We start from the raw sequence: 15,407 nt of genomic DNA on the forward strand, positions 1-15,407 counted from the left end.
AGTGAGTAATACCATGTTGAGGGAGGCTGTAAGACTGAATGAATATGAGGCCCTGGGGCTTTAAGTGCCTGGAACATAGTGCTTGAAGAGTCAACTGCCTCTTCTCAAGCAGGTAGAGGCATGGAGAGTGATAACACAAGCTCCACACTCTGCTGATTTGGAGCCACCCCATCTGTTTCCCATCCTCACTTTTACTCCTAGGACAGCCACACCAATGAGAAAACCTGTGGCAATGCAGATCCCTGGTAACTGGCCAGGCTCTGGCCCTATGTTTATTAAGATCCATCAAATGGATAGGGATTGCTAATGGCTTCTGACTGGATCTGTACTGCTGTGGTGAGCTCAGGTTTATTTCCTGAGACACTTCAAGCAAGCCAGTCCCTGTCTGCCCAGCATGGACTGACTCTGAAGGTTTGGAGGGAAAAAACTCTGTTTTGTATTCCCTGACCATGAGTCAGCTGCTTGGCATGACAAATAGAGATGGAAAGATGCCTTTTGCCATTGATTTCTGTAGCCCAGGCTAGAATGGTATTACTTAACTCAGTCCACAAATCCCAGTGCTCATCCGCCTAGAATAGAACCAAATAAACAACCTAATTCAAAGCAAATCTGACCCCCCCCCCCCCCCACCTCCTCCCTGCTTCAACTCACACTGGAATGCTTTGCCAATGGGACCTCAGTAGGATGACTTTTCCTCAAGTATTTCAAACCATGGAGTAATGTTCCTACTCTGTTCTTCCTTTGTGAAGTTGGGACTGCCCCTTGTAGTAAGGTCATGTAATCCCTTTTTCTTTGGAACTGAAATGCTAATGATTATTTTTTTTAAAGCCCTTCACATGTTGTTGTTTTCGGGTTTTGTGGGTTTTGTTACAAAATTTGGTAATCCTGGGAATGACAACAGATGTTCCTAAAGCCAAAGGGTGAAATTCCTTCCGGCAGGCAATGGGTAGAGCCCAGCCAAGCTCTGCTACTTGCACATAGCATGCTCCCTTTCTCCAGGGTAGACATGATGTGAGGATTTGCAAGCAGAAGAGCTTATATTTCCCTGTGTTATGCTAGCAGTCACCTTCACCCAGTGACTCTTCAGAACTCGGGGCCAGCACTAAGACAGTCACTGTTGTCTGGGGGGATGCACTTCTTTTTCTCGGCGTGCTTCCATCTCTGCAGTAAAAGACCTTGGACACCCAGCCATGTTCACCCATAGGACTATGCTTGGGACCTCTTACTGAGATCAGAGAACAAATGTGCCTGAGCTTCCAAGGCTTGGTAGCTCTCCCCTAGCCTCCCTAGAGTTTCATATGGCTTGTCCTTTGTCACTAACAAAACTAACAGTAGCACAGCAGGTGACAAAGCAGTACATAACAGGCAACCAGAAGTTCCTTTTCTGGCTGCAGGGCTAAATTAGTAGCTCAGAAATGTGTGGGTAGGTCATGCCTGGCCGCCCTGGCCTTCTGGGGTAGGTGGTACTCTGCAGAATCTCAGGGGAGCTTCTGAAAGGGACTGAGGTAGAACTGAAGTAAGGTTCACTTCTCTTCAGTTATTCTGGCTAACCTTGCTGATGATTAAAAAACAAGCATTATTTGCTGTCCTCATTAGATCTTGATTTTAACAAGACAACAAATATTTTTGTCACCACACTCTCCTCTCCTGAAGAGATGGTATCAGGAGTTTGGGAATGCACCACTGAGGTTTTTGCAGAAGGAAGACAGCTATACTGCTGCATGTAGGCGTGCTTTCTAGCAAGGAATCATTTGACTTCAGTTTGCTGATGTTGTTGGCTCTTTACACCTGGCGTTTTGTTCCTGTGGAGAAACCTGTGCCCTGTAATCAGAGCACCTCTTCATCTTCTTTATCCTAAATTGAAGAGATGGAATACTTCAGGTCTCTTACAGAAAGGCATTTTCACCAGCCCTCCAATTATTTTTGTCATGTCTTTTCCTGTATTGTCTCCATTTTTTTGACATCCCTTAGAAGATGTGACCTCAGAGCTAGGATCATATTATAGCATGTATACATCCTACTGTGATGAGGACGTGTAGGGAGGCAAAAATACCTCCCTGTTCCTGCAGTGTTTCAGTGTCCTAATGTCAGGACATTGAACTGACAGTTCATATTTAATTGCTTGTCATTAGCCCCAAAATCTTTTCAGAATTGCTGTTTTCCAGGATTGTCTCCGATTATCTGCAGCTGCTGCCTGCATTCCTTCTTCCTAGAAGTGTAATCCTGCATTTGGCTCTATTAAAACCCCATGTTGCTTGGATGCATTTACCCTCCGCAGAGCTCCAAACTGCTCTGTGTGATTGCTCTGTTCTCATCACGATACACCACATTGCAAATTTTTGTGTCAGCAGCATACATTATCATTGTCGATTATATGTTTATTTCGAAATAAAAATATTTATTTCCAGATGAAATTCTTGACTCATGCCAGGCCTCATACTGATCACCCTGGAACCCATCTAATACCCTCCCCAGGGACAACTACTTCTTGTGTTCTGTTACACAGCCAGTTTGTTATTAATTTTGCATGTGCCTGATTGACATCGTACTGCCCTGTTTATTTTTTTATTGAAATAGCATAGGCTCTCAGCTTGTCAGTGTGCATGTGTCTAATTGTCTCAAATTACGAAAATGGACTCCTTTGACAAGAGTGGTTCTTCACAGACCTCCTTGACTTGACCTCACTTTGTATTCCTTTTGTTTGGTTCCCAGTTAATTGACCTGTGCGTCATCTTTTCCATTGTTCAAGGCTGATTTTGGGCTCGCTGGCTGACAGTTACCTTGTATGTTGTTCTTGACCTGCCTGAATACCAGCACAGCATGAGCTCCCTTTCCGTCTCCCCAGATCTTATTGTTATTCCAAGCTATCCAAGGAATGTCTGCAAGGCAGAGCTGCTGTCAGCCAACTCTCATTGAATCATCCAGTCCTGTTTGGTTTAGAAATTTGTGTTCCCTGTAGACAGTGTAACACGTCTCCTGTGCTGACTGTGACAGGGAAGATGGTAAAAACCACAGAACGGGATAGGCCTCTCTGGACACTTCAGTGGGAAGTGCCACTCTTTGCCTCAGCCATGTAGTCAGAGATGGAGGTGTTGGACAGGGAATGCAGAGGAGTTGTCGGTACTGAAGTTCAGTTACAGAGGCATCCAAGGCTGGCACTTTCAAAGAAACCCAAGGAGCATGTGGGCAGCCAACCTGTTGTGGCCCTTGGCTGTACTAAGCCTTTTTCCTTGCAGCTGGTGCAGGTGAGAGTGAGATACATTTGTTGGAAAGCAGAGTGCCCTCTTGGAGGCTTAGTGCTGCAATCAGTAAAAGGAAATGGGAGCAAGTGCAGTAGATCAAGATCTTTAACACAAAGAGCTCTGCCTTGTGGTTTACATGGCTTTATAATGGAGTGTGTATGAAGTGTGACCTTGAGAGCTGGATGCCTTCTCCATGCTTAGTCCTCAGAGAGCACCAAAAGTCATAAATGTAGTTAGTGCAGAAAGTCGTAACTGCACCTACAGACTTGAGTTCTTGGTCATTCTCTCTTGTTTGTGACTCTCATGGGTGGAGTTTTGTGTATTTGCTTGGTCTGGCCTCTTCTGTGACTGTCTTACTGTGCTTTTAGTGCTCATTTGGGGCTGGGAAGGCAGGTCCTGAGAAAACTTCCACCATAAGAACAAGTGTATTGGGAGCTGCTTATGTTTGCTATGGTCAAGGAACAGACCTTGAGTGTGATGGGCAGGCAGAGGTTCTTCAAGGCAGCTGAAGCAGCCCTGTGGAAGGACAGCTTGATGTGATGGTACAGAGAGGGTGTCTTGGTGAATAGTGTGTCCTGCCAGGCTCAGGACATGGGACATGGTTCCTAGAGGGAAACAGTGCCATGGGAATGACTGAAAGCAGGGGAGGAGTGGGATCCTGCTCAGGTAGACAAAGCTCTGTGTCCAGGTGGCATCTTGGGCAGCACAGCAGTGAAAGTTGCTGCAAGATACTTTGGTGGACAGGCACTGTGGGTCAGTGCAGGCACTCGTGAAGAATATTGGTTCACTTTTTCTCTTCCGCAGGATTCAGAGCAGAATTGGCTCTCCTGTCTCCCCTCAGCACACAGGGTCATCAAGGACTGTCCGGCGCTACCCAGCCAGCAATGGCCAGCTCACCTCTAATGCACTCCCCAATGGGAATGGATATGAGCAGAGCAGCTCTGGCCCACATGCTGTTTCCCAGGAGCACACCTTGTCTGCAAAGGGTAAGGCTTCCAGGGCTGCCACTCTTTTGGAGCTTCTTGTTGGGGTGTCATGGGAAAGGGCAACACTTTCACTGGGGATCCCCAAGAAACCATGGACTCCCAGGACTGTGCTGCTCAGTGGGATGAAAAGGAAAGGCCAGCATGGGCATTGCTGGGCTTGGCAAAGAAAAGAGCCCTACTGAAGGAGGACATATCAGGGGAGCAAAACGCGGATGGCTTGAGACAGGAGCCAGGGGATATGACAACTGCATCTCAGGAGATGTTGAACATCACTCCGGCACAATGCCCTGAAGGGGAGTTGCTTCAGTCTGTAGGAATGGTGTCTCCCAGCTTACTCCTCAGTCTGAGCAGCCCTCGAGGTCAGATTGTGCAACCAGTGTCTATTTCGTCCCTTTGGCTGCTGCCTTGATGCCTTCTGACATGAGCAGGGATTAGGCCAGGCTGCTGGGACGCGCAGATGCAGAGCCTCAATGCTTTCCCAACTAGGACAGGTGCAAATTGTCTTCTGCAGCTTGGCTTCCTCCTGAAGCTGTGATTCCCCAAAGAGGCACCATGTGGCATCTCAGCCTCTATGAGTAGGGCCATGAACCTACATCGTGGCTGAAGCTGTAATCTGAAATTGGTGATTGAAACAGGGAGCGGGGTGAGCACAGCAAGGGCAGCACATGACTGTCTCATTGGGGTGGGATGGAAGGCCCTGGTGTCAGGCCAGCTGGTTACGCAATAGTTCTGTCTGTTGACCATTTTCCACAAGACCGCAAGAGCTCTGAGTGTGATTTCCCATTGTATCTAGTGTGAGGATGGTGAGGGACCAGAAGAGGACCACAGATAACTCAGGAGGTCAGGGGACACTTGTAGGGAGGCAATGGTTTCCTTAAGACCTGATGCTCTCTTTTATGGATGCCAATGTGTTCATGTGGGAAGACTTCCAGAGGTTTAAGAGCAGCCAGTCTTCCAACTACTGATGTGGCTGGAGAGGGAATATTGCTTAAAGCAAAAAACTCCCTTTATGATGAAGTTAGTACATGTGTGTCCCTGCACACTGTTATGCCACTCCAACTGGGCAGCCAGAGCATGCTGCTTGCTACTGTTCATGTGTTGACAAACTCTTACAGATGCTAGAGCAGAAAACATGTAGAGTGAGCAAGGGGCGAGGAGAGACAGGATCACAGAATCACAGAATCAGCTAGGTTGGAAAAGACCTTTAAGATCATCGAGTACAGCCTATGACCTAACACCACCTTCTCAATTAGGCCATGGCACTAAGTGCCACATGCAGTCTTTCCTTAAACACCTCCAGGGATGGTGACTCCACCACCTTGGGGAGGGACATAGACCCCTCTTTGCTCTGGGGATGCTTTGGAGCTTGAGCTGAGAATTACAGCTCCCTTGGCCTGGAGATGCTGTTTCCACTTAGCACTCTTTTTCTTTCGTAGGGGCCAACCTGACAGAGAAGATTAGGAAGATAAAAATTGTCTTCACACCCACCATCTGCAAACAGACATGCCAGAGTGGGCGCTGCTACAACAGCTGCGAGAAAGGAGACACCACCACTCTCTATAGCCAAGGGGGACATGACCACGATCCCAAATCTGGCTTCCGCATCTGTGAGCACCCCTATGCCCTCCACCTACTTTCTTGCCTGCTTCCCCTCTCTACTCTTCCTGCTTTTCCCGACTCTACAGACTAAGGGCTTGGGCTGCTATAGGGAGGGGAAGCAATGGCTTCTCTCAGTGTCTTCTGGAAGATGTCTTCTGAGGTCTTTGGGGCTTACTCCCTCTCTAGGGGAGGAAGACAGACTTTGCCTCATTGCTCTCTTTCCTGGGCAAGCAACTCCTGTTTCCATCTCACCCTGGGTAGAGGGGATGTGTGTTTTTGAGTCAGGCCTGCAGCCAAGCCTCACCACCCCCTTCTTCTCAGAGCCAGCTCACTGCTTTAGTTGGCATCCAGTCTTGGGGCTGACTTTCATCACCTAATTTCCTCCTGTTCTCTCCTTTCACTCACATGGCAGCCAGGAGAGCTGGCTGCAGGTTGCAAACTGTTCTTATAAACAGGGCTTGCTGCAACCACCGCTCGCCTTTCAGAGCCACTGGGATTGCTCATCAAGTCACTGGGATGTGGGTTGGTCACATTGTCTTGGAGCCAGCTGGTGGGAGCAACATACTGGACTTGTTGGGACTTGTCCTCTGAGTGCCTCTGTATCACTCAAATTCTCCTAACACTGAGAGAATGAAAAGCCTTGCTCTTGTGGACACTGATGGAAGATGGTGTTCACAGCAATTTCTGCCTAGGTCCCAGTCCAAAAATGTGTCTCCTCCCCCAAAACTGGGTGCTGGGCTTGAGCAGATGAACTTGGAACAGGATGGGTGTTCATCCCCTGGAATGAACCTGACAAGCCATCCAGAAATGTGGAGCAGCAGTGTCTCCTCCCACACTGAAATGAGTCAGGATAATCTGTCAAGAAATCCCATGCATTGCTTGAGTGTAGTTCACACTGAGATGCTCCAAGCATCTGATGAGGTCAGAAAGGACATGACTTTGGTTTCATCTGTGTATGCGTTTTCTGAGCCTTTGCAGATGAATTGCTCCTGATTCTTTTGTCCCACTCCACACTTCTCCCACTTGAACTGCTGGCAGGGCCAGGGCTGGATGTGAGACAGGCTCTGAGGATGTGGCTCTCTGCCTGCTCTCTCCATCTGCCTCTCTCATCCTGCTGAGTTCCCTTCTGGGCTAGGAGTAAAAACCCTGCCAAGTGGGGAGGGGGCGATGCAGAAGTGAAGAAATTGGGCAGACTTGGCTACACATGGCTGCCATAGCTCCTGACCCACTCCAAGAGATCCTGCTCTGTCAGCAACACCACTTTGGCAGCCCCCCAGGACATGGGTGCCCCAGCCTGGCTGTGGCCCCAGAGCCCAAGGGAGAGTTCATCTTCTTCAACCCATGACTCCAGTTGTGAGCAGAGCTTGGAGAAGATGGTGTTGCCCAGCAGGGAGCCGAGCCTGCCTCCAGGCTGCAAGTGCTGACCCCAGCCCAGTGCTGGGCCTGGTCCTTGGGACATCATGGGGTTAGTGCTGTCCTGGTCCAGCTTCCTGGCGTCCCTCAGCTGCCCTTGGCTAGAGCCAGTGTCTCAGTTCCTCCTCTAAGCAGATCTCTCTTTGCCTTGCAGACTTCTGTCAGATTCCCTGCCTGAATGGAGGGCGCTGCGTGGGCCGGGATGAATGCTGGTGCCCCTCCAACTCCACAGGGAAGTTTTGCCACCTGCCAGCTCCCTCTCTGGAAAAGAAGCAAGGAGGGAGAGGCCCAAAGACCCCAGCTGGCAGCTCCATGAAGCACTCCACATATACTCTACCCTTGTCCAACCAGCTGGGTGAGCATGGCCAGTGGCTCCAGACCCCACATTTTACTCCTACTTGTGTGCTCCTCAGATCTTTTTTAACAGGCCTGAGGAGGCCACTACCTCCTTATGCTTGCTGTTTCAGGCCAGGTTGTTAGAAAGGAAGTTTCCCTAGTTTCTTGTGGAGGTTTTGGTCGGTTTGTCCTGTTTTTGGGCCAGACAAATACTTTCTCTTAGATGCAGTCTTCCTCTAGATTTCCTGGTGGGCTCAGTCTGCCTCTCGTCCCTTGTGACTTTGTTCATGATGATACTCTTTGGGTGCCAAATTGTTGCCAGATTGTCATAAATGTGGTGTAAACTCATCTTCCAGCTTCCCTAAACCCTTCTCTGGTGAATGTCCACATCAACCACCCTCCAGAAGCCACCGTGCAAATTCATCAGGTGGCCAGGGTGCGGGGTGATGCTGAGGTGTCGGAGGAAAACAGTGTGGAGGCAGTCCTGGTGCCTCAGCTGGCTGCTGTGCCCTGGTACACCTATGCCCATGGGAATGGCAACAGCATTGCCACTGAGAGCGGACAACAACAGCAGAGAGCCCCGGGACTGCTGGGGAGGTGCTTTCGGGAGGCTCTCCATGGGCAGGTAAGAGGTCATCTATCAAGCGCTGGAGTATTTCTTGTTCTGGGGTAGGGGAGCACTGGCTTTCGGGGGGTGGGGGGTGGCTTTTTTCTGTGAAGCTGTTCAGCGTCAGCATGGGCATCATGCAGATGCCATGGGCACAGGCAGCAATGTGTTACTACTTGGGAAGAAAAAAAATTCCTTGCTTTGATCAAACAGAGACCTCACTGCCTTGCCCTGACCAGGCTGTGCCCTGGGGCAGCACAGCCCAGACTTGATGGCTTTCACACACAGTCTGGTTTTAAAAGGGTGCCCTATTTATAGCAACATTTACAGCCATGCTCCACAATTATTGTAGGAAACGTATAAAACATAGGAAAATTCCTTTCCCTCTCAGACGATAAATGGAAGTCTGATTTCCATGGAACGATGCCTTCCTGGAGAGCTCGACTGGGGCTTGGGAAGCAAATGCACGTGAGGGACTTTCTCACCCCTGTCCCACAGTCATCATAATTTCTTATTTTGTCTTTCCCCACATGTTTCTCTTGCGTCACTGGAAAAGCATTGGAGGTTTTTGGCACCCACAGGAACACCTGTGAGCTCCCCCAGAGCAGTTCGTGCTCAGAGAGACCCCCAGCCTGGCAGTCTGGGACTCAGCCCTGTTACCACTGCTCCCCAGCCTTTTCGGGGGGGCTACTCCCAGTTCCCATCCCATCCTTCAGTCACTCCCATCCAAGTCGTTTCTAGCAGGAAACCATTCTTAGCCATTCTCTAGTGCAAAAATAAATGAAATCAGAACCTGGGGCTGGAAAAGCCCTGCTTCTCTGTGGGGAGATGGCAATGCTGTGACCATAGGAGCAGAGGATGATGATGTATGGAGAGGCTGTAAGAGATGCTCTAGGTGCAGCAGGGGGTACCCTTGCTATGCTCACACCTCACCCAGCTGGGGTGATGCCGTGCCTGGGAGAGGGTGAGGAGTTCGGCAGGGAGCGCCTGCCTCTCCCCGCGCAGCCACAGCCGAGCCGATCGGTATGCGAGTGCTGGGCAGGCGGCCACGCGTGCCTGGCCAGGGGCCAGCTCCAGCCTGTGGGCCCAGCGGCTCCGCTCTAATGGGGAAGCCTGTAATCCAGAGGGCCTTGCCGAGAGTGGGGGGAAAGAGAGACTCATTCAGCAGAGGAAAGTGCCTGACAACAAGCTCCCCGCCGGGCTGGAGTGGTGCACCCATATCACAGGCTAATCAGCCAGGCAAGGGGCTGATTCTGGGGCTTTGCCAGGTGATATCATCTCTGGTTCATCTGTGCTCTGTTTGATGGCCCCTTCCCCTCTGAAGGGTGCAGTCAAGGGAGGTTCTGTCTGCACAACTTTTTACTATCTTAATCCACATCCCCGGTTCCACTGTGTCCCAGTGGGGAACTGTGCCAAGAGGGCTGTGCCAGCCTCTGCCCCCAGACAGTTGTTCCCCGTGCTGGCTCTGCTGCTACTGTACCAGCTGGGCACATGTTTCCTCTGCATCCCACAGCAGCCTGATCTGCTCCTCTCTCCGCAGTGCACCAACCCCCTGCCAGGGCTAACCAAGCTGGAGGACTGCTGCGGCAGTGTGGGGCTCTTTTGGGGCATGGACCAGTGCCTGGCCTGTCCCCCCCGGCCAGGTGAGTACTGCTGCTGGCCAGGAGCCAGAACAATATGAGGGACAGCCTGCACCCTCGACGAGTAAAAATGATTTGGCTGCCTCGTGTAGATGAGGCAGGGAACGGAGCTGTAGGTCGTGACACATGGCTGTCCTTGGCCCAAGGTCCTCGGGGATGGGCAGCATGTCCCAGGTGAGTGCAGGGTCATGCCAGCTGCTGCCCCAACCCACCAGGCAACAGTGCTCTGGGTTGGCTGCTGGGCCCAGGCTCACGTGGCCAACAGTTCCCACCATGCTAGCCCCATTCAGAGGGAGAAACAGGAAAAAAGCAGCCGTGGTTTTAGGAGGTGCAGTTCTAGGTTGGAGGAGGCTGCAGACTTAGCCCTATAGAGTTACGGGCTTGCTCTGGGCCCAACACGGGTTTGGCAGGGGCTCTGGAAATAACACTACATCAAACAATTGGCAGGAGCACACCCGGGGTCCGTTCCAGGGGCATGGGCGTCCAGCTCTGTTTCTGCTGCACTTGGGAGCTGGACAGACTGATCTAGCAGGAGATGGGGATTCCTCATCTGCTCTGCTCAAGGTGCTTCATGATGAGCATGGCCCTTTGCCCCATGGCCCCATCCTGTGTTGCGGTGGAGAGGCCATGCAGGACTCCTGGCTGGAGGGGAGGCAGGCTCCAGCATCCAGTGCTGACTGGGTGTGGTAAAGGGAAAGGTGCACTCATCTAGTGGAATGTGGGCAGGGAGCTGCTCACCTCTTCCCTGCCTGCCTGCCTGCCTGCCTGCTCCCATTCATTGCTGCCTGGCTGCTCAATCACATCCCTTCACTGGATCAAAGAACTAAAGAAAACAGACCCCATGGTTCAGGGGACCTGACTCCTCAATAGAGCGTAGATATCCAAGGTGGCAGGTTTTGCAAGCAAGTGTGGTGTTGGTGACTTCTAGCTCTGCCCAGAGGTTTTCCTGCTCGCTTACACGCACATTCCCAAGAGCTGAATTTGTGTCTCATTATCCTCCCTCCATTCGATTCCTCCTCAGCCAGGGGCAGGGATGACTGGAGCCAAATTCCTTGCAATCACAGACGAGGTTGTCAGCATCCTGGAACCCAGTCCAGATCTTGGGAGCTCTGATTGCTGTCATCTTCCCAAGCTGCATGGCTGTGCTGTGGCCTCAGCCATGCTACTGCTTGCCTGCCCTCATCCATGTGCTAGCCCCAAAGAAGTCTTGGGCATATATGTTGTGGGGGGGTGACCCTGGGGTCTGCAGGTTCAGTACAGACAAGGAAATGCCCCACACAGGCCTCAGCCCCTCTTCTTTGTCCCTGACCTTCACAACCCCAGTCACGGCTTTCTCTTCCCCATCCTACAGCAGTCTCCCTGTTTCTTACCCGTCTTTCTGTGATCCCTCCATTAGAAAACAGGGGGGCTGCTTAATACTTCAGTTAGGCTGCAGATTGCTGCAAAAACTCTGCACCTCCCTTCTCGTTCTCTGTGCCAGGATGCAAGGTGATTGCAGAGAATGCAGCCAGAGCTGCAGCAGTGATTTGCTCTGTTGGACTTAGAGCTTCAAAATGTGTCTAATCACAGGCTTCTAATATGTGAAAACAGACACAAAACACCCCCATGTGCTCCTTGCAGTCAGCCAGCCAGTAGAGCAAATGCACTTAGGAAATGACTCCTAGCTGCCAGCAGGTTTCACAGCTCACAGCTCAACACATGCCCTGTGTCCTGGCAGCAGTTGCAACTCAAGGCAAGTTGTCACTGCTGGTCTTCACTGAGTGGACAGATGCTTGTCTGGCTTTGTTTTCAGATTAATTCCAGGGATATGTAAAATGTATCCCTGTGGGTCTTTTGTATTCCTGTGCCACAAGAAATTCCCTCTGGCTCTGGGTGATGAAGTTCCTCCTTGGAGACTTAATGGCTCTTGTGATGTTGGCCCTAATTCAGGCTAGTTGAAGGATCCATTTTCATCCTGTTCAATGGTATATACGTATCTTCCTGCTTTGGCTACCTCTGGTGCAAGGAGCTGTAAGACAGACACATGATGAAGGCAGCCTAAGAGAGCCCAGTTGTTGTGGAGTGAGAAGCTCAGGTGCCTTTCTCTGGTATGTTGTCTTCACATGCAAGGTATCTGATCCCGGAGGGGAGTCGGGGAAACAGTCCCTTCTCAGCGACCTTACTTCTTTAACAGAGCCTCCAAGCACTGTGACCACTCACTGCCTTGTGCCTTGTCTGCCAGGGTTTCCAGTTCCATGCTAGTGTGAAGGCATTGTTCCACGTACTTCCTGCCTGTAGACCACATCCCACACTCACATTCCTTCTGCCTTCTGGTCTTGCTGGCCTGTGTTGTGCTCACTCAAAGTCACTGGGCTGTAGTTCAGTGATCTGGTGTCTTGTGCACAGAGATAACATGTTCAGTGTGTGTTTCCAGCTTTCTTCTTAGCACTGTGATCTTCAGAGAGAACTCCTTGCTCTCATGTGTCCCGGGGAAGCATGCACCAGAGCAGACTTGACAGCATTGGGAATTTAATTCCAGCAACTAGAGACAGAAATGGCAGAAGCTAGTTCAGTGTAAACACTTACAACATACAGAAGTGCAGCCAGGCAAGAGCTAGACAAATGGGGAACTTGTTTGGATTGACTGTCTGCCCGAGACACTGATTGTTAGTAGAGTCTGGATACGTCCGGATGTCTCCATCGTCTGCAGCTTTCATGTTTGGTACGTGTTTGTGTGCGGAAAGACATCAGAGAAGAAGAATAGGAGGCAGGCATCTGTCTGAGCAAACTTACCATGACCAATCCTCACTATTTTTTATGTTTTGCTCAGCATCAGAAAAGCCAAGGCACTCAAATGCTTTGTCTGCATCCTAATGAGACCATGTTAAAAGCTGAGTTCAAAATCAAGGGCTGACCTGGCCAGGAGTCTCTGTGAGTGTTACTTTAGTCTTAGAGATTTCCTTAAGCCGTTCTTGGACTGTGTGGTTTGCTGCTGGGGGGCTGTACACTGTTAAGCCTCTTCAGAGAAGTGGGCACAGAGATGGGTGTTCAAGCAGGCTACAGTAGAAGTTCCTGGGAGCTGCTGTTGCTTATGCAAGTGAGAACTAAAGATAGGACCCCCATGATGCATGAGGCACCCTGGGAGAAAGGGGAGAGCAGAGAGCTTGCTCCATGAGCTGTTGGAGCAAAGGTGCCTGACTTATGAAAGAAAGAGGCGAGCCAGAGGCAGGGCCCTGGAGGGTAGCAGGACACCTGCATGCTGTCATGCAGCTGCAGTTCTTCAGCTCTGGCCAGAATTTGGTGGATGAAATGTGTTGTATTGCAAGATAGGATAAATCAGATGGAGACATTCAGTAACTGTCCTGGGTCTTTAGTACTTGGGGGAAGCAATGGAGCACACACTGAAAGGCTAGAACAGAAGGGTAGGGGCAAACAGGAGCTGGAAAGTTAAACCTGGAGAAGAATGAGGGTAGGAAAAGGGAATTGGAGGCTGATGAAGCAGCTGAAATAGAGACACTAGGATGTGGCTGAAAGGGAGCTCAGGGACCAGCATGGTAGTTGAGCATTGCTGGTGAGGAACCTGCACTGAAGCAATGTCCCGTCCTGTGGCAAGCTCAGGATGTGGGGCTAGTAGCAGGTACACTGCTGGGCAGAGCTACTCCTGCTTACCTGCCAGACCATGTGTTATTTTGGGGGATGCAGTGGTCTGTGGAAAGAATGTGTTGGAACACTGTTAAGAGATGGTCTGTGGAAATTAAACCCAGTGAGACTGGAGCTACAGGTTGACACAGACCCCACGGCAGGTGTGAATTTGGATACTGGTTTTCCCAAAGCCTTGGCCCTTCTCAGGCGCATGGTGATAAAGGAAACTGGTAGCTGAGAGTTCTGTCCAGAGGGGATCACAGCCCTGCTCTTCTACCTCCTCCCCATCTGTGAGACCACACACCTCTGGAACAAGCAACATTCCAGGAGAACACCTGTATCAGTGGACACCATCTCCAGTACTGCCAGAAGCTACAAGTCTCACCTTTCTGTGAAATTTGGTGGACTTTCTGGGGGCAGGAGTAAACCTGCATTTTCCAGGTCTGGAGTTTTCAGTGCCCCCTGCCCCTTATCTTACAGTCAGCCTGAGCATGGGCTGGGCTGTGCACCCACTCGTTGTGCTCACTGCAGATCTTCCTGGGCTGCTTTCTCTCCTCGTATGGGTTTTAACTGCATTAAGAAACAAGTCTTTGAAGGCTATTGTTTTGTTTTTATTCCCACTCCACGTGTTTTTTCAAGTTTTTTGTCCTAGAGAAAAGTCTGAATTTCACTGGAAAGTTGGATCTTGTAATGTCTGGCTTGGCATCCGCAGCACTCCTCTAACAGACCTCCCACTGTGAGAGGGGTGGCAGCTCACCCATGCAGCCGTCATCGTCAGAAATGCTGAGTGGATCTGCAAGCCTCACACTCCCCTGCGCTGTGCCTGCAGGCATTGAAACAGCCATGGCAAGCCCCTTGAAAATCAACCCCCTGGTCTGCTCCTGTGAACAGATGGGGTAGGATACAGGAAAAAAAACCTTGGATATATGGGAAGGAGGCTATGGAGGCCACTTGTTACCATGTGCCACAGGGAGTCTGTGCAGAACGGTACGGAAAGGCTGGAGGCGGGGAAAGAAGCAGAAACCTCTGCAAGGTTGTGCCAGTACCACAGAAAGCAATGCTTGACCTGGGAACACACAGCATTTTCAGGCCTGCTTTTTTCTGCATAGTGCTTGTTTTGCTCATCATACACGTACAGCATTGTCATATCAGCACACTGCAGCACAGTGTTACAAAACTGGGGGTTTTTAGGTACAAGGTATCTTGTTGCAGTTGGAAGCCACCTTGAGAGCAGAATGAGGATCTCTCTGTTGAAACGCCCAATGGCAAAAAGGAATTATCAGAGTTTTTTTCCTTCAAGCATCTTTTGCACCTTGAAGATCTTTACTGATGTAGAGCCAGAGGACGTACTTTTATATCACACATGTGGCACTGGTGCATGCCCTCTCCACTGCTATTACCGTAACCCTTGCTGGGGCATTGGAGGAAGTCTTGCTGGAGCCTGCTTACAACAGACCATCCAGAGGAGAGCAGTCATGACAGACCTGGACAGAAGGATTTGTGTCTTTCCCTCTTGTCCATTCTGCCTTAGAACTCGGCTTATCCCCATAGCCACAGCCTACTTCTTGGTGTGGCACCTCTAATACATCTCTGAAGGCTGCTGTGGGGTCCAAGCTGCTCTGCTCTTCTGCCAGTGAGCTCAGCAGCTCAAGTCCTCTCTGCAGCGGAGGCTGATCTTCTCTACTTCACACTAAACCAGGCTGAGGCTTGACTGAGTCCACCATCCCCATTTATCCAGGTGTCACGAGACCATTCACTCTGGCTCCTTTCACCTCCCAGGTGCTGGAAAACCTAGAACTAGCAGAAGCACCACAGCTACCCTCAGTTTCTTCAGTATGGTAGATGGAAAGAGTCAAAATAAATGGGCTAGCTTTAGGAAACGGGCATTTCCTCACTTCTCATCTGACCAGAGGCTTGCTTTTTCCCCTTTTAACAGTGACATTGTATGGACTAATGTAATGTA

General features: G+C 50.5%; 1 protein-coding gene across 1 annotated transcript in view; it reads left to right on the top strand.

Annotated features, from left to right (window-relative positions):
- Nucleotides 1-15,407, top strand: part of LTBP2 (latent transforming growth factor beta binding protein 2) — a 68,970-nt gene that overhangs the window by 25,515 nt on the left and 28,048 nt on the right. Inside the window, 5 exon segments of the mRNA XM_039552506.1 lie at nucleotides 4,047-4,228; nucleotides 5,665-5,835; nucleotides 7,395-7,595; nucleotides 7,933-8,201; nucleotides 9,724-9,826. Coding sequence (XP_039408440.1) covers nucleotides 4,047-4,228; nucleotides 5,665-5,835; nucleotides 7,395-7,595; nucleotides 7,933-8,201; nucleotides 9,724-9,826 — 926 coding nt within the window.

Source organism: Corvus cornix, chromosome 5 (assembly GCF_000738735.6).
Source record: "Corvus cornix cornix isolate S_Up_H32 chromosome 5, ASM73873v5, whole genome shotgun sequence".
Classification (NCBI taxonomy): Eukaryota; Metazoa; Chordata; class Aves; order Passeriformes; family Corvidae; genus Corvus; species Corvus cornix.